The sequence below is a fragment of the Lynx rufus genome, unplaced genomic scaffold (genome assembly GCF_022079265.1).
Source record: "Lynx rufus isolate CCGP_SWC_20201006 ecotype Redwood Valley unplaced genomic scaffold, mLynRuf1.p SCAF_19, whole genome shotgun sequence".
Taxonomy (NCBI): Eukaryota; Metazoa; Chordata; class Mammalia; order Carnivora; family Felidae; genus Lynx; species Lynx rufus.
In genome coordinates, this window is record NW_025814833.1 from 36,239,672 (window position 1) to 36,258,775 (window position 19,104).

General features: G+C 49.3%; 1 protein-coding gene across 1 annotated transcript; it reads left to right on the top strand.

Annotated features, from left to right (window-relative positions):
• Nucleotides 1-9,018: 9,018 nt before the first annotated feature.
• SLITRK2 (SLIT and NTRK like family member 2) lies at nucleotides 9,019-11,556 on the top strand. Its single transcript, XM_047081776.1, has one exon. It carries the CDS (start codon nucleotides 9,019-9,021, stop codon nucleotides 11,554-11,556), a length of 2,538 nt encoding a protein of 845 aa, XP_046937732.1.
• Nucleotides 11,557-19,104: the final 7,548 nt, after the last annotated feature.

Consider the following 19,104-nt stretch of genomic DNA (forward strand, 5'->3'; position numbering starts at 1 on the left):
AAGACTTATCTGTAAAATCTGTGGCTTTCGCCATGTATATTCATTCCCAAGTCCGGTAAGCTTCAGTATGGTTCTTCCTGATGAATCACTCTGCTCAATCGATAAGGACGGAGATCGAGAACCCTTAGGGACCAGATGCCATGGCTAGGTGACACTTGACAGGACTGGTTGAGCACCAGTAAGTTTTCTCATTTCCGTAACTCTGCGCCCCCAATCACTTCTTCACTGCCCCCCCTTCTCTGTTTGGTCCCATTTTTCCTTCCTCTCCTTCCTGATTCAGAATGTCAGTGGTTTTCAACCTCTGAGATACAACCTATCAGTCACTCACCAAGTCAACTGAACAGGCCACGGCCAGCAATTTTTTTAAATAAACAGCAATAGAATATTTCAGGGTGCATGGCTCTGACCGGGGTAATATGGTTGCAGAAACTCTGGTCTCAACCCCTAACCGCGTCTTGGGTCATGAAGGAAAATACACATCTTCATGAAGAACAGCACCAGTACGCATTGCCTGCCTCTACTGGTGGTACTTGGGGCGTAAGAGACGGGAGGCTGCAGGGTATAGTAGATCGCAAAGCAGGGTGTCAGGGAGCCTGGGATCTTGCTCTCGCTCCATTGCTAGGTCGTTAACGCATATTACGTTCTTTCAATTTGTTTGTTAAGTAAGTGTAAGGTGTTTATACACGCAAATATCACATATGTTATTATATAATTATACAATAATATGTAATATATAATATATATTATATATGTGCACGTATATATACGTGTTCACATATACGCAGCATCGCGGCGCTCCTGAAAAGTGGCAGAAGCCGGGGATGCTTTTAAACCTCTCATGTTACACGTGACAACCTCCCATGACCAATGATTATCTGGTCCAAAATGTCAACAGTGTTGAGGTGGACAGACCCTGATATATACATATACCATACACACATATACATGTATGCATACGAATATCCAACCCTTTGGAAGAATTTAGGGAAAAGATGGAATGGTTTTAAGTTTCCATTTCAGTGTTTGACTTACATAGCTCCAACTAGAATCATAAATAGCTTTCTAACCCTGATTCTATTATCCGATTTAAATCAAAATGGTGGTTTCTCCCTAAAATCACTGTGTGGGATAATTCACTCATTTTAAGAAGTGAGTTTAGGAATCCCTCATTTCGATTTCCCCTCACATATATGTACCACTTCACAAGTTTCAAGGGCTTTTGTACAAATCCCATTCTTACTGACGCCACGTGGAAGGTTCTAGTGCCCAGTTTTTACACATGGGAAAACAGACAGGTGCCTGCTCAGGCCCACCCCCCCCCCCGTAAGTAAGAGGCAGAGGTGGGATCTGAACCCAGGTCTCTAAGGGTTTCGATGTGCGCTTGAATAAGAGACAAACTACTCAGGTCCTGGCCCAGCACTTTTCCAGCCCAGCCAACATGCCTGCCAAGATCATCAAAATAATGGACTTGAATTTAAAAATATCCACACTTTCAATAGCATCACAGAAGCAAAGTCTACAATATCCTCTAAACCATAATTACTGGTATTAACGGCATGTTCTCTGAGTTGCATTTCTTACTTTAGGAATTTGTCTCTGAACTCGTCTTTGAAACCTTTGATCCAAAAGAGATCGTATTCTCTGAGAAGATCTCACATCTGTCTTAGAATTACTGACTCTGCATGAGGTTTCTACTTTGTCTTTTCTGTTTTATTTTTTTAGAGTTTTCCAGCTCTGGACAGGTGCGGAGAAGGTGTAGAAATGACGTTCTCAAACTACGTGCCACCTAGTAATTGGGCAACATTTGCATCATCTTAGAAATGTATGCACACGTTTGTGTTTTAATTCAGCCTAGGTGCAACTTCTGATTTCCCCCTAATCTTAGAACGGAATGATAAAAACCGCAGCAAAATGTGATTTTTCTCTCTCTACCCCCCCTCCTCACATTGCCATCGGGGATCTCCAAGCCCATTGGTGATATGAACTGATCAACAGAGAACAGCTCACAGATACATTTACAATGCTACTACACCAAAGAATTAACAAGGCCACTTTCATTCATTAATGTAGGTACATGAATATGCATGTCTTTGATATTCAGTTATATCAGGAAATTTTCCCCTAACCCAGAAACTTTTAGAAAAGGAAACTTAAAGAAACTTTCAAAGAAGATTGATACATTTAAAACTCACTCACTTTAAGCTCTCTTCTACTGTAATTATCTGTGCAACAGCCCTCACAGAAAGTTCTGTGTTGCACATCGTTTTGTCTGTGCGTGCGTTCACGACACCCTGCGAAACAGCTACCCACCTACTTGAAATTTATATGCTGACAAAAAGAAGTCGGCTCTTTTCCCTTTTTATCTCACCATTGGTGTGGTCCCGGGTGGAAAGACAGGCTGCTAAATGCTTTGCGGAGGACTGGTAAACACATTAGCCTTGCGTCCAAGCCTAATTAAAATTGACGCATGCCACATTTTACATGTTTTTACCCGATCAAAATAAAATGTCGGTTTTTATCATTGATGCTGTGTTCCTCCTCTAATCTGTATACAAGTTACGGCTTTTGTGTGCGTGTTCCCTTTGGCTAGAGACACACGACCCTTCTCGGTAAACTGTCTCCTTTCTCCAGCATGACTGTCTCATTATTTCTGCCTTTGAATAGCCTCTTAGCTCTGTGTTTTGTGGTTGTTTATAGCACCCATTAAATAACTACAAGAAAAGATGACACAGTCAGAAATGAGGTTAAGGCACAGAGGAAACAGCATTAACTTTTCCTAGTTAGGAATAATATGCCCAGACCACTGCTTGAGTCTGTAGCAAACAGCGTAGTTAGTGTTGTGCCCAAGCAAGGATATTGATAAAAAGGGGCAATGTTTCCGAATATGTAACTGTCAACAGTCTGCCCATGTGCACATGCGAGAACTGTGTTATTCTAGAATTGCTTAGCTGAATGGCAGGGAAACCTCAAGAAGTCTTTTTCAGGAATGAAGTAAAAGGACCAACAAATGATCCTTAAAACCTCAGAGATAAGATTATAAAAGATAATTCTTTGGACTGTTCCTAAAGTAAACTTTGCATATATTCACAGTAGAAGATTACCAGTCATTTTGAAAAGGCCCCGCGTGGTCTCCTTGGAAAAACCATTATGAAAAGAAAGCCACGAAGAGAGGGAAGAAGCAGAAAGAATTCCCCAGGGTAAGGACAAGAATGAGGTGGAAATCGGTGCTGTGGGAACCTGGCTTCAGGGTACAGGAAATAACCTTGAAAACCCACAAACCCCAATGCAGGATCATTAGCAGGAGAGCTAATGTTTGCTCTCATTTCGTGCCCCTCTCATCGCCCCCCTCCTTTTCCATCCTCAAACGGGTGCAGATTCTGAACAATGGGGGTTTTACAGACTCTGGAGGGGGTATGGGAAGGACTGGGACGGGGCGAGGGGGGGGGGAGCGTTAATGAAGGCCCCTGGCCTGCAGGATTGAGGGGGAAATGCCTTAGTGCCATCCAGATAAACTGCCAATCCCCGACTGAAATTAACGCAACTGCAACTTTATCCCGAATACCCCGGGCGAGGGGAGAGGCCGTGGGGGAAGCAGCTTCGAGGGGAAACCGCACTGGTCTGGGCGAAAACCCGCACCTCCCTCTTGAACCACAGCGACTCTTTGAGCGCCTTCCTGTAGTCGAATCACAACCACCTGGACTACTAATAAGAGGGAGAAGAAAGGAGAAAAGGCAAGGGGGTGGCCAAAAGTACGCTCTAGTCGATCCAGGCAACGTCGCGAAGAATAAAAAGAATCAGATGGAAACAGACACTGGCGCGCTGCTAAGGGCTGGCTTTTGTTAACACATTTGCCCCAGTCCAGCCCGGCTCCATATTATATGGAAATTCCTTGTTTACCACCCTCGCGGGGGGTCCTTAAAATCTGCCTGCGAACTCCAGGGACTGGGCGCTTACTAGTTAGGGGAGGCCGCCGGCCCGGGGGGCGTCCGGCCGCTCCTCCGCCGGTCGGGAACTTGCGCCCGGTGGTCTCAGTCTCCCCCGGGGTCTGGTCCCGGCCCAGTGCCATCCCCGGTTTCACTCGGCCGAGTCGGAGCCGCAGCCCACGGTAGAAGCTGCGAGGGCTGGGCAGGGCTCCAGGCGAGAGGGGCCGGGAGGCGTGAGCGGCGCTCCGCGGCGCTCGTCAGAGCGATGGAGCGGCGGCCCCTTTGTGGGCCGCCGCATCCCCCTCCCGGGTGCACGGCGGGGACATTTGATCCGCAGGGTGATTGATAAGTGCGGGAGAGGGGCGGCCGTCCCTACCTCCCCCTCCCGCCCCCGTTCTTCTTCCCTCCTCCCCGCCGGCTCCCGCCCCGCTTCCTGCCAGAAGCGCTGGCCGCGGCGCGCCGCTCCAGCGCGGACCTGCCTGCCCTTGGGGGCGCCGCCCGCGCTCGCCGCCGTGCCCCCGCTCCCGGGCCGCGCCGGCTCCCGCGCCTCCCGGCCGGCCGCTGCTGCGGGCGCCTCCGGGGGAAGCTGCGGGTGGCGCGCTCGCCGGGTAAGTTCTGGGCACTCGGGAGCGCCGCGCTCGGCCCCCAGCCTTGCCCGGCCGGCTCCCCTCGTGGCGGTGGGGGGCGGGGGTGGGGGATCGGGTGCGGGCGGCCCGCGGTGGCCACCCCCGCCCGCCCGGGCTCCCGGCTCCGAGACGGTCCGCGCGGGCGTGGTCGGGCTCCGGGCGTCGCGCGGCCGCGGGGCCACCGCCGGCCCGGTGCGAGCTGCCGCTCCCGAGGAGAACGCTCGCCGGCGCGCGGTGCCGGGCCCCGCGGCGAGGGCAGCGCGGGTGGCCGTCGCGCCTGCGGGCCCCGGCTCCGGTACCGGGCGTCTGGCCGCCCCGGGGAAGGGCGAGGAGGGCTGGGCTAGCGGTCGGTGCCGGGTCCCCGGAGACTGGGGACGCGCCTGGCGCCCCCGGGCCGCCCGGAAGCGCCCTCCGGGAACCGCACCTGCCGAGGTGGGGGGAGGGGCGGGTAGCGGAAGGGGGAAGAAGGGCGAGCGGGCCGCGGACACCCCTCCCCGGCAGGCCCGCGGGACTCCCGTTAACCGCCCTTCCCCCAGGCCCGGCGGGCGGCCGGGCGGCGCAGGCTGTGACCCCGCCGGCAACTCCCCGCGCCCCGTGGAAGCACCGGCGACCCGAGCCGGGCTCTCTACTCGGAGGCGAGGGAGACCGAGGCGACGGAGTCCCCGCTTGTGGCTCCGTCGCCCCAGCGACGAGAGGGGGCGTTCGCCTTATCTTAGTGTCCGTCCCTGCCTCCCGTGGGCTCCCAGTTCACCCAGGACCTTTCCGCCGCCTTAAAAGCCCGCTGTCGCCGGCAGGTGCTGCGGCGGCTCCTCCCGAGACGCGGGGCCGTTCGGAAACTTACTTAAAGTGCTTTCTCCTGCTGAGGCGGATTCGGCCTCAGTAACTGGGTTTGGGAAAGCGGCCGCGGAAGCCCGGCGACAGGCAGGAGACCGAGCAGTGGTGGGAGAGTCCACCGACCCGTGTCGGAAGCCGACCGTGGAAGGAAGATCTGTCACCCCGTCTCAGGATTCCCAGTGTCCCCCCCCCAACTCCAGCCAGCTTACCACCACGCTTCCTTCGCTCTATCATTTTCACGGGTTTCAAGCTCTGCCAGCTGCCCCCCCCCCATCCATCTATCCCTTTCTCTGTCTCTCTCTCTCTCTGAAATGTTTAATAGTCTCTGTCCTTAAACACTACTGGCAGCCTCATCAATGTCTTGAAGGAAATTACTATATTTGCTAACTACAACTCATATTTGATATTTCACTTCCAGATACTTTTTTTTTTTTCTTAAAGCACACATTTAGGTAGACACCACTAAGCTGAGGCCGACAGCCCTTCACTAATTCACACTGAGCACTGGTGATATGTCGGGAAAGGTCCTGGACCAGGACTCCGAATCCCTGGGTTCTGGTTCTAATTGTACGGATTCTTGAACTTCAGGAAGTCAGCACTCGTCCTGGTGGAGGAATGCCCTCATCTATAAAATGAATCTCATTGCAAAGGTTCTTGTCCAGCTCTCACGCTGGCTTCTGCTTCAATGTAATATTAACCTAATTAATACATGTTTGTTAAATGAACGACAACGAATAAGCCCTATCTCTCTAGGAACTACGTATATTTAATATTTAGCAACATGTCGAAACAAATGCCCCTTTGCTATGCAAGGAAGCTTAATCGCTCACTGCATCACTCCGCCACGGCTGGGGGGGGGGCTCACGGGCTGCCCCTCCCCCGCTGAGGACGGCTGGGCTCCGTGTTGCCCTTTGGCACAGAGAAGGAAAACTTGAGGCCCCAGAAGGACGGGATCTTCCCCGAGGCCAAGCAAGAACTACAGGATGGGGAGGGGGCGCATGACGTCTGGTCCAAGGCTCTTCCGGGAAGGGAAAGGACAGGGAGCCGTGAAAGGCTGAGAAAAACTCCGGAGGAGACTGCCAGAGAGCCACAGGTTGCCTTCCTGCCCAAGTTGAGAAACTATCAGAGCCCTTCTTGGGGAGGAGAGAGCCAGTGTGGGCCGAACAGTGAGTCCCAGGACCCGAGCGGAGCAGGGAGGTGGGAGGGGAGACGCGGGGGGCTTTCCATCCTCGGCGGCTCATTCCGCCCGTGGGGCTGGTCTGTGTTCCAAATGCGGCCCGGCAATGGGACCCTGTGTCAGCTCTGCCTGCAGCGCTCAGGGAAGGCAAGTGTGAGTGTTTTGTGGGACAGGCCCACCCTGGGTCGATTCATTTACCCCTCTCTTTGATCGCCCCTTTTCCCTGACTCGCCAGAGGCGCCCTGGCCCTCCCGGGCGGTAGCAGATAACGGCATCTTGCAAATGGACCCCCACACGGGAGACACCCGGTTCCAGGGGACCTTAAGATCATTAAGGAGAAGCGGGATAATGGAGGCCACAAGCCGACACCTGGCTGTTAATGGCGTGGAAAGGTTCTGTGAATCCGAGCGAATGTCAGAACCGGAAGGGCCCGTACAGCCCCATCCCCTTCTGCCAACGGCGATGCGAAGTTGCAGAGAGAAGCGAGCAACCTGGCCACAGAGCTAGATCAGAACCCAGGCGCACTGGATGTCGGGCGGGACCTCTCCCCCTGTCTCCCCCGGTTCTCGGCCGCCGGCCTTCCCGCACTGCTGCCTTCGTTCTAGCTCCCCTGCCCTTGTCGCCTGCAGCTTTAGGCCCCTCCGCGGGCGCCCGCGCTGGGGCTCCCACACCCAGCCGAGCGAGGCTCAGCCTGGCAGTGTCTTTCTGACACCCACTCCTCCTTCCTGCAGGCGCAGAGCACGCATTTAAACTTCATCTTCTGGCTAACTATAAACCTCAGGGAGAGAATGGTTCTGAAGCCGCTCGTCTCTAACGCTGAGCTGGCTTTCAGAATCCAGGCGAATGTGTGTTTGGCCAGTCACGGCCCAGAAAGTACTTCTCTCAGCACTGAAACAAAGCTGTGTATGTAAGGCACAAATCCCCTCTTCGCCCTCCTACACAGGCACTGTGGAGCGGGCACACACCGCACTCCGCACCGAGAGCACGGGGGCAGGAGATCTAGGAGGCTGGCAGGCGGGCCCCAGTCCTGGAGCAAAGAGGCACATCTCCCACCCACCCACCCACACACACACACACACACACACACACACACACGAGCGCGCGCGCGCGCACACGCGCGCGCACACACACACACACACACACACACACACACACACCCTCTCACTGGGAAGATCCGGACCTCTGCTTGGGAATTTGGAATGAGACCCTACTGGAATGGCCAGGAGGGGTAGCAGGCGGAAGAAACCACTCGGAGGGGCCAGGGGCCGGAGGAGTCCCGGCGGTCGCAGCCCCTTAGCGGGGACCCCTCCTGGAGAATCCCTCTCCAGGGGCTTCGCCAGCCGCTCGCCGCCCGCCGGGCTGGAGGTGGAGTAGTTCAGAAGCAACTGACGCAGCCCGGATTCGAGCTTTGCAAAGCCGCTCGCTGGGAAGGGAAGCATCTGCCCCTCCCTCCCCCACCGCGCGCCCTCGATCCGCCGCTTGCCCCCTCCCCGCGTGACGTCACCCCAGCCCTGTCCGGGGGAGCCTGCAAAACCTCTCAAATTCAAACTGTCGGGCGCACTGCTGCCGCCGCCAGCGCATCGGAAGCGCGCGCCCAGGCTCGGCCGTCGCCGCCGTCGCCGTCGCCGCCGCCGCCCGCCACCCGGGCCGGCCGGCTCCCCGACCTCCCTCCGCAACCGCACCCCCGGGTCGCCGTCGGCTCAGCCTGCAGCCGCCCCGGCCGTCCTCTCCTCCCCTGCGGCCTGCCGGATTTCGGATTTCTGCGCACCCCGCCCCCCCCCCCTCCCCAGGCAAATTAAATCCGCCGGCGGAAAGCAGGGCATCCCCCCGGAAGCGGCGTCTTCTTTTACCTTGCTCTTCTTCTCTTTCCGAAGATGCCAAACTACTGGCGGACTGCAGAGGAGAGGGGTCCCGTCTTCTCCTGATGTGTGAGTAACCCCCACCCCGCGCTGCCTCGGCGCTTCCATCCTCTCTCCCTCCCCCACCGCCAGTCCCCTGATTTTCCCACCCCCTTTTTGCGCAGTTAAAAAAAAAAAAAAGTAAAGCAATTTCTGCCGCGAGCCTAAGACGGGCGAGCCGCCCGAGATCTCTTCAAGCCACCCCAGGGGAGGAGGAGATGGGCTGGATTTAGTAGGACAACTCGATTACTAATGACTCCGTGGCTGGCTGCGACCCGCCGGGAAATCAGGTGCAAGCATGTGTGCTCCGGGACGCGCGTGTGGGTGGGCCGGGGGCGGGGGCGAGGGCGAGGAGAGAAGAAACCGCTCGGAGAAACGCAGTGATTTCATTCTGCCGTGTTGCCCACTCCCCGCATCGTCCCTTCCTCCCACTCCGCCCCCCTGCTTTGCCATTTTAATCGGGCTTCCTTGTTTCTTTCTCCCCCGCATCCTGCTCTCTCCGGCACCCTTCCCCAAGGTTTGCCTGTAGGTACCTGAACTGACACCGACGGTGCCTAAAGATGCTGAGCGGCGTTTGGTTCCTCAGCGTGTTAACCGTGGCCGGGATCTTACACACGGAGAGCCGCAAAACTGCCAAAGACATTTGCAAGATCCGCTGCCTGTGCGAAGAGAAGGAAAACGTACTGAATATTAACTGCGAAAACAAAGGATTTACAACTGTCAGCCTGCTCCAGCCCCCCCAGTATCGAATCTACCAGCTGTTCCTCAATGGAAACCTCCTGACCCGCCTGTACCCTAACGAGTTCGTCAATTACTCCAACGCCGTGACTCTCCACCTGGGCAACAACGGGCTGCAGGAGATCCGCACCGGGGCGTTCAGCGGCCTCAAGACCCTCAAGAGACTGCACCTCAACAACAACAAGCTCGAGGTGCTGAGGGAAGACACCTTCCTCGGCCTGGAGAGCCTCGAGTACCTCCAGGCCGACTACAATTACATCAGTGCCATCGAGGCGGGGGCCTTCAGCAAACTGAATAAGCTCAAAGTGCTCATCCTGAATGACAACCTTCTGCTGTCGCTGCCCAGCAATGTGTTCCGCTTCGTCCTGCTGACCCACCTGGACCTGAGAGGCAACAGGCTGAAAGTGATGCCTTTCGCCGGCGTCCTTGAGCATATTGGAGGCATCATGGAGATCCAGCTGGAGGAAAACCCGTGGAATTGCACTTGTGACCTACTTCCTCTCAAGGCTTGGCTGGACACCATAACGGTGTTCGTGGGGGAGATCGTCTGCGAGACTCCCTTTCGACTGCACGGGAAGGATGTGACCCAACTGACCAGGCAAGACCTCTGTCCCAGAAAGAGCCCCGGGGACGCCAGTCAGAGGGGTGGCCACGCTGACACTCACGTCCAAAGGCTGTCGCCTACGGTGAATCCTGCGCTCAACCCGACCAGGGCCCCCAAAGCCAGCCGGCCGCCCAAGATGAGAAATCGCCCAACTCCCCGGGTCACTGTCTCAAAGGACAGGCAGAGCTTTGGACCCATCATGGTGTACCAGACCAAGTCCCCCGTGCCCCTCACCTGCCCCAGTAGCTGTGTCTGCACCTCTCAGAGCTCCGACAACGGCCTAAACGTCAACTGCCAGGAAAGGAAGTTCACCAACATCTCCGACCTGCAGCCCAGACCTACCAGCCCCAAGAAACTCTACCTGACAGGGAACTATCTGCAGACTGTCTATAAGAACGACCTCTCAGAATACAGCTCTCTGGATCTGCTGCACTTAGGAAACAACAGGATCGCGGTCATCCAGGAGGGTGCCTTCACAAACCTGACCAGTTTACGCAGACTCTATCTGAACGGCAATTACCTTGAAGTGCTGCACCCTTCTATGTTTCACGGGCTGCGGAGCTTGCAGTATCTCTACTTAGAGTATAATGTCATTAAGGAAATTAAACCGCTGACCTTCGATGCTCTGATTAACCTCCAGCTACTGTTTCTCAACAACAACCTGCTGCGCTCCTTGCCTGACAACATATTCGGGGGCACGGCCCTCACCAGGCTGAACCTGAGAAACAACCACTTTTCCCACCTGCCCGTGAAGGGGGTTCTGGATCAGCTCCCGGCGTTCATTCAGATCGACCTGCAAGAGAACCCGTGGGACTGTACCTGTGACATCATGGGGCTGAAGGACTGGACGGAACACGCCAATTCCCCCGTCATCATCAACGAGGTGACCTGTGAATCTCCCGCCAAGCACGCAGGGGAGATACTGAAGTTTCTGGGGCGGGAGGCCATCTGTCCGGACAGCCCGAACTTGTCAGACGGAACCGTTCTGTCAATGAATCACAACACAGACACTCCCCGGTCGCTCAGCGTGGCCCCCAGTTCCTACCCCGAACTACACACGGAGGTTCCACTCTCCGTCTTAATTTTAGGATTGCTTGTGGTCTTCATCTTGTCTGTCTGTTTCGGGGCCGGCTTGTTCGTCTTCGTCCTGAAACGCAGAAAGGGGGTGCCGAGCGTCCCGAGGAGTGCCAACAGCCTCGACGTGAGCTCCTTCCAGCTCCAGTACGGGTCCTACAACAGCGAGACTCAGGATAAGACGGACGGCCACGTCTACAACTACATCCCCCCCCCCGTGGGTCAGATGTGCCAGAACCCCATCTACATGCAGAAGGAAGGAGACCCGGTAGCCTACTACCGCAACCTGCAAGACTTCAGCTATGGCAACCTGGACGAGAAAAAGGAAGAGCCGGCCACGCTTGCCTACACTATAAGCGCTGCCGAGTTGCTGGAAAAGCCGGCCGCACCCAGAGAGCCCGAGCTGCTGTACCAGAACATCGCCGAGCGGGTCAAGGAACTTCCCAGCGCAGGACTCGCCCACTATAACTTTTGTACCTTACCGAAGAGGCAGTTCGCCCCTGCGTATGAATCTCGACGCCAAAACCAAGACAGAATCAATAAAACCGTTTTGTACGGAACTCCCAGGAAATGCTTTGTGGGGCAGTCAAAACCCGACCACCCTTTACTGCAAGCTAAGCCGCAGTCCGAACCAGACTACCTCGAAGTTCTGGAAAAACAAACTGCAATCAGTCAGCTGTGAAGGGAAACCATTTACAACCCTATGGCAGCCGAGGGTGCTGCTGCAAACTGTTGGAAGCACTACATTGGCTTTTGTGTGTGTTTGCCTTCTCCCTTCCTCGGCATCAATGGGGGACTTTGAAAATGCGTGGGGGATGGGGTGAAGCAATGATACTGCTTTTCCAAGTTTTCCTTTAAATTATTTCTCTCTCGCTCCCCTCCCCCACCTTTTCCCCCCTTCTCTCCTTAGGAATCGTCACGGAACACGAGTGTTTTCTACGGTGCGTTGTTTTTTGGTTTCTGGTTTTTTTTTTTTTTTCTCCGTATGTTCTATGGATGGTTTTGTTTCTTTTTTCTTCCTTTCTTTTTCCAGTGTGTGGGAATGGGAAGAGGAGATTGTAGTGAATGAAGAAAGAGTAAGCAAACTTTTCACGTTAAAAATGGATATTTGGCGTATTTTGTAGAAGATCTCCAAAGACCTTTGGAGACTATACATTCTTTTGTAAATAATGATATGTGGTATTTCTGTCTTCAGTTTCCAAGTATAGCCGCCAGGCAACACTTCTTTGTGTTAAAGTGCCTTTGCACTTTAAGTACATTACTTAAATGTTGCTGTTAGCTTTGATAAATTGGACATATTTTAATGTGTTGTATTTTTGAAATTAAAAACACTGTAAAATAGACGAAAATGTCAGCTATATGAAGTCAACGTACAGTTTGCTTGAGTTATAGAAACCAGCCTGTCATCAAATGATTCTAGTTGTAGGACTTTAGAGATTTAACTGTAAAATATTTCCTTTCTTCTGGGTTTGTTCTAAGTGATTTTATTTAAGTCAACTAAGGGGATTTAACAGTGGACTAGAGGTCAGACTGCCTCAGTCGGGATTAGTAATTCATTAATAAAATATATTTAACCCAATATCAGAGTGCATCGAACAATTAATGCCCTTCCGTAAATCATTATTTTACGCTAACGTGGTCAGTGTTTTAGGTTATTTTCCTGATCCAGAGTGCATTACACGACTTGTAATATATCTTTTCTGCATTAAATTAGATATTTTTATATATTTAAGTGAAAGAGTGGATTTCTAACTTTTTAATTGAAATTAGTATTTTTTCTGCCTATTGAAACATTTTCTATAAACACGCACCAGTAGAGGCCGCCACACACCTCATTTAATAAAGACACAGGAGCCATTCAATACCTTGAAAGAAGGAAGACTTCCAAGGTGAGGTGAAAACATCCCAAGTAACTTCTCTGCAAATTCAAGGCAGCAGAGACAAGTGTATGCATTACCTTCTGTTTCTTTTTAGGGTTAAAGATTAGACTCAGAATCCTCAATTTTCACATTTTCAGAGAAAGCAGCACTTTCCTCTTACATTTATTGAAGCATTCATGGGGTGCTATCACATCATGTACTGTTTGCATCTCCGAATCAATTCAAAACGACCAAAACCGAGAAAGGAGGGATCTTTTCCCCTCTGCCTTCTTCAGGCACGGGTTCCGCGCATTTTTTTCCTCATCAGCTGGAGCAAGCCTTTCGTTTTGGTCTTAGCGTTAAAATGATTTTAACTGATCGAGTCTATACAACATTTATGAAGCCTTATTAGCCTGTAAAGAATTTTTAGATGCAAACATTATGGTGTGATTTAAACAAACAGCCCTTCTTTACAACAAAAAATAGTTTTGTTTTGTCTATTGTAAATCCTTATGCAACTGGGATGGTGATCTGCATATAAAGTAGTTCAGCTTTTCAATTCCTTATTAAAGCAATTGATGGCGTCTGAAAGAAGCACACTGTTTCCTTTTCATAAATAGGTTACTGCACATAATAATCCTTTATTATCATGTGGAGATTGAAGTGGATCCTCATAACTTACTTTTGAAGCTTTAAAGTGACTAATAGTATAGTGTCCGTCACTATAAACAATTCATGCGACAGGCTTTCAGTTAGAAATTACTTGGATTAAGAACTACTGGTGCAAAATCGTTTTTTAACAATAGAAGTTAATTACGGATATTTAAATGTAAGGGGCCTCTGGGAAAAAAATGCCTTCAACAACCTCAAATCTCTGAAGATCTACAGTGACAAGCTAACGTGTTCACTCTTGGATTAGAGATCATAATTCCTATTCAAGTCCATTAGATCAAAGTCAAATGATCTACAAGAATGGCCTGAAATGATCTACAAATGATCTACAAGAATGTTAACGTAGTGAGATTTTACATGTCATAGAAGAGGACAGAGAGTATCATGCTAAGTGAACTTGGAGATAGCTCCCAGAAAAAACACCTCCTCTTTGAGAGAAATATATATATATATATATATATATATATATATATATATACATACACACACACACACACACACACACACACACACAAACGCGCGCGCGCGTGTACCCATCACCCGTATATATATAAACGAGTTTCAAAAATCCTCTTGTGGGTGCTCTCATTTCATGCAGTGATAAATACAGAATACAGAGGTAGGTATTTTGGGAAGTGATTATAAAGGCAAATTAGTATACATATTCTGTTAAGATGGTTTTTAGGTTTAAACTATATATCTAACTAGAACTACTGACGTGATTCCACTTCAGTGTTTGTTCTTATTCACCGGAAAGTAAAGTCATTCCATTATCCACAGAAAAAGCAATTCATTAATCTTAAATAGAGATATCTTAATATTCATTTAGTTACATGATGTTAAAGAGGCCTCCTGGAAGAAGTCAGATGCATAAACTCTCTCGCTTAATAATTACGATGTACATCTAGATTCCCATATGCTCCTTCGATTTTTACTTTATTTGTATTAGGCTTGAAGAGAAATTGTTTGAATGTGGTTCAGACTATTTCGTTTAAAGGCAGCATACACCATACACTTCGAAGCTTTGTTTTCTAATGCAAATCACAAACACTTTTACATTTATTAACTTATTAGCACCTCCATTATGTTGTTTTGCGGTATCCACTCAAGTGCTTTCAGACAGAATTTATTTTAGGATTTCGTTGATCTCCTACAGCTGGATTTTGCTATTTCATTTTTATTTCATATGCCACCTGTCATGCGTATGAGCATCAGCACAGCGAAATGGTTCCAGCCAACAGAATGTGATCTTCTGCCCCCTGCCCCGCCTGGAACAGATCTACAGGTCTGGCCCTACAAATGGCGAATGGTAATTTCCTTCGATTCTAGCTCTTAATTAATTACTTTCACGGTTTCTGAATATACCTGTGGCTAAGTTTGTATTCACACACTCAAAAGTACCACTTCTCAGTCTGGACACAATGGCCAAGGATCTGATTCGGTTCAGGACTCTGGTCAACCTTTATATCTTTTTAGTTCCCTCCAGCAGTTGGTGAGTCAGGAAATGACTCTTCAATTTCCTCTGCTTGGTCCTCTAACCTCTAAGGTGATTTAATTTTTCCAAATATTTCCATCTCATCAAGGGCTCCATATTTTCATGGATTCTACCGAGAAAGACGTATAGGGAACAAGAGAGAGGCTCTGTGTTTTTTCAGACCCCAGAAACTCATTTTGATTATACACATTCCAGAAACACACTGGATTAGAATCTAGAGTGAAGAAAGCTTTGCAGACAATTCTCCCGATTCACTCATTTTTTTTCACTCATCCATTCGTTCAGTAAATATTTACCGAGTGCTTGCTTCCCAGGTGCTAGGCTCTGTGCTGTGTGCCGAGGAGGCACAGAGATACAGTAGGCCCATCTCTGCCCAGTCCCCTCCACCCCTACCCCCCACCCCACCCCAGGGAGCTTACTGCTAATAAAGAAGAACCTTACCTGAATGACAATCACCCAGAGTAAACAGTGGGAACACTAATGAGATGCAGGAAGTTGGATTTGTAAAGGTGATCCTGTGAAGTATAAAAGTGATGTCATAAATAGACGAGCTACGGAGTAACCACCATTAACATCTCTTTAAAATCACGCGGCTAAAGAGGGAGGAAAAAACCCACAAAAATACAGCGACATTTCTGCAGAATAGGGCCCAACATTATGGCTACATACTCGTGCTAGCTACCTAAAGGTGTACATTTTAAAGATGAGTCCCCAAATTGTAAATACAAAATCATGAACGTACTTCAATTTTCTGGAACGTCCACATCACAGAGCCAATATTTGCTTTCCATTTCGGTGGCTTAAAAGGCAACATCTTGGTTTTAAGTGTCCTTTCCCAATACAATGATGAGACACTTGCCTAAATCCTGAGAGGGAAAGTTAAGTACTCTCTATAGGCACACTTCGCTTCTCAAAACGGTTGCGCAAAAAGTCACGTGTACCTTGAAGTTTTGTAAATCCAATTGCATTTTACGCGCATTAGGGGAGTTGCCACTTAAGAGGACACTTGTGAATCCTTTTATAAAGCCGAACACCGTTTTAGAATACAAGCAATCACTCTTAATTTCTCTGTTTTGTATGTCTGGGTTTTCAACATCGACGTCGCTGAAGACGGTCCACCTGCACAATAGTGTGTGTTGCCAATGCTGCTTGTGCTACGTGGCTCTTGGCTGCTAAGGGCTTAGCCTTGAAAATCTGCCGCTGTTCTGTGTGAACTGAGCTATCGAGCGATTCTATGATGGCACGGTAGCATTCCTGAACAGCCCGAGGAGCCAACGCCAGCAGCTAACTGGCCAACTCGATCGGACATGGGTCTCTTCTCAGCAGCGTGTCCTCTGTCAGATGGGGCCACGTTTCATCGGAGGGTACAGGGACTCCTGTATTCACATCCTGTAAAGCGCTTAGAGCCCGGGTTTTATAATAAATACGGTAGTAGGTAAATATATGGAATTGCACGTGCGTTGGAATTTTTTAGCAGTATTTTAGCTTGAAAGGACTCGTACAAATATTGTTAGATTTAGTTGCAAATACTCGTTATCAAGTTACTGGAATAAATGGCAAGTGAAACAAGCTCTTGTTGTAGACTTCTGTGCCAAATAGTGATGTTGTTTCAAAAAAAAAAAATGAATGTCATAGTTTGGGCTGTTAATAGGCAAAATGAAATACTGAAAAGGATCTTGTGTTTTATTGGATGAACTGCCGATACAGGTGTTTTATACCACAGTTAGCTGTCAGTTAATCAACAAGTATTCACTAAACATGAACATCTGAATTAGCTAGAAAAGTTCTTTACAATCTTAGGAGGAATTAAGGACAAAGTATTTTGAATTAGTTAGAAAAAGTCTTTAGAATCTTTAGGTGGAATTAATGACAAAATATTACTGGAACTTCGATGTGACTGTTCAGATGTCTACAAATTAAGGGCTTCTATCCTTTATATGATTATAATTTACACATTAAGGGGAAAATGAGCCTTTGAAAATCATTTTAATACTTTTCCAGGAATGTCATTAGTATCAGACTGAAAAAATTAAAAGTAAAAAGAGTAACAAAAACCAATTCAAACAGACATGTCTCTCTAGGAACTGAAAGAGAGCCCACTGATTCCGCACACCCCCCACCACACACACCCACACCACGGCCAACTGTTTTTCATGATAAAATCCTAATACCGTAAGTAATCTAATAAATTCATATTTTATAAAATAAGACAGATTGGCATGCAAATCCAAGGAGTGGAAATTATGAATTCACTAATGGAGATGTTATCACATTCACAGAGACTAGAGCTAAATGAGAGCGAGAGAGAGAGAGAGACGCATTTGTTACCGTAACTGTGGGGACATACAGAGCAAAGTGACTTCTTTCGCTATTCGCATTCGGTCGGACATCAGAATACACTGTCAGTATGCTCCATTCACACACGTATAACCTAACAAAGGACCTGAGAGTCCTGTGGCGAACGTGAAGACTTGGCACAAATTACCCCCTCTTGAGATGATCAATTCGCTAGATGCAGAATATATTCAGCTTGTTCATGGAGATTTCACAAGGTAGCTGAAACAATCCACCTCGTTTTGAGCGGTTCTGTTGAAGAATGAGAGCTGGTGCTGGATCTGCTAGATTATCTGATCCTCTAAAAAGATTAGTTGAGATGGAATATGCCAATGAAAGGAATGCACAGCTCCCTATTCTGAATGCAGGTAACAGAACATCAGGAAGTCCCATGTGTCTGTTGATCCTGGAAAAAGACCATCAAAATCGATGCTGTCCTGTCCTTCCTGAACGGGGGCTGGAAATGAACCCGATGCATGTTTCCCCGGGCAACCACTTTGTAATTAGCCTACATCATCTTTATTAATTTAATTTCCAAACATTATTTTATGTTTGCTATCAACAGTATCCTAAAAAGGAACATTTGAGCTAATTATCTGTCAGATCCAGTTACTTGGCATTTGGGGACAGATTTGATCTTGACAGAATGTTGGCTACAACATGAAATAGAAGGTACTTTCCAGCTCCCAAGTGACCGCTGGGCACACAGGCTAGGTGAATGGATAATCCTGGGGCATGTCCCTTGCTTCTCGGGCCCCTCTCACCTTCACATCGTCAACACCTGACACGGTGTTTTGGAACATCGTAACTCTCTAGGAAGTACTTCCTTAATGAATAAATGAGTAAGACTCTGGCTTTCATGTGAACAATGAAGGAAGGGTTGCAAACGGGAGAAGAGAAGTTCAAAGCATAATTACAGTGGATTCTTGGCTGTTCCGGAAGTCTGAAACAAATGTTCACTTGGGACATTTTCAGAACTCGCTTTCAGACACACACACACACACACACACACAACACACAACACAACACAAAGACACACCCCATGAGGATAGCTGAGACGTTCTGGTAACACACAGCCAAGATCCAAAGTTTATTACATGCAGGCAGGCCCAATTTTAAGTGATACTTGAGTCCGTCTGTTGAACCCAATGATCTCATTCTAGATTTTAAAAGTAGCTTTACTGCTGAGCTGTGAGATTGCCTTGTTATTGGCTTTTGGAATTGGGAGATTCTGAGTTGAAGAAAAATGCACTCCCTGACAAGCTTGAATGATGAATTCCTCCAGAGCTTATCACTTAGTTCTTCCTATGGCTCCGTATATTTAATTGGTTTGTCTCTGAAGTCTTCCAGATAGGAGAGAAATTCCTCGGGTTCCAGACCATATTCAACCACATGTCTGTCAGAACACGGTTGTCTCATCAAGTCTGATTTATACAAAACAAGAACCCACAGGGAGCGTTTCATGATGAGGAGTCCTGGGACCCGGGGTTCTGATCTTCGTGAAGCCAAGAGCCGTGAGAACAAGTCATAGCTCTCACCGGGCCCCGGTTTCTCCAACCGGAAGCGTGCCGGACGGGATGAACTCAACGGGCATATCTAACTTTTGTACGCTAGGATTCCAGGCTATTTCGGGAGCGACTGCCACACACAAAACAAATGATAAACAACCAATGATTCAGGAGATTCCACCTGAACGTCTCTTACCCCTCTCCCCCTTGCAGTTGTTGACATCGGACGTTGCTTTCCTCCGATTGTATTTTGACACGATTCAAGTGCACCGTCTGCCTTGGCTTAAGCTCTCTTCTCAAGCTGGACTTTAAAAATGTTCAAACCACTCTTCTCATTTCTTTGTAAATCACAACAGCCAAGT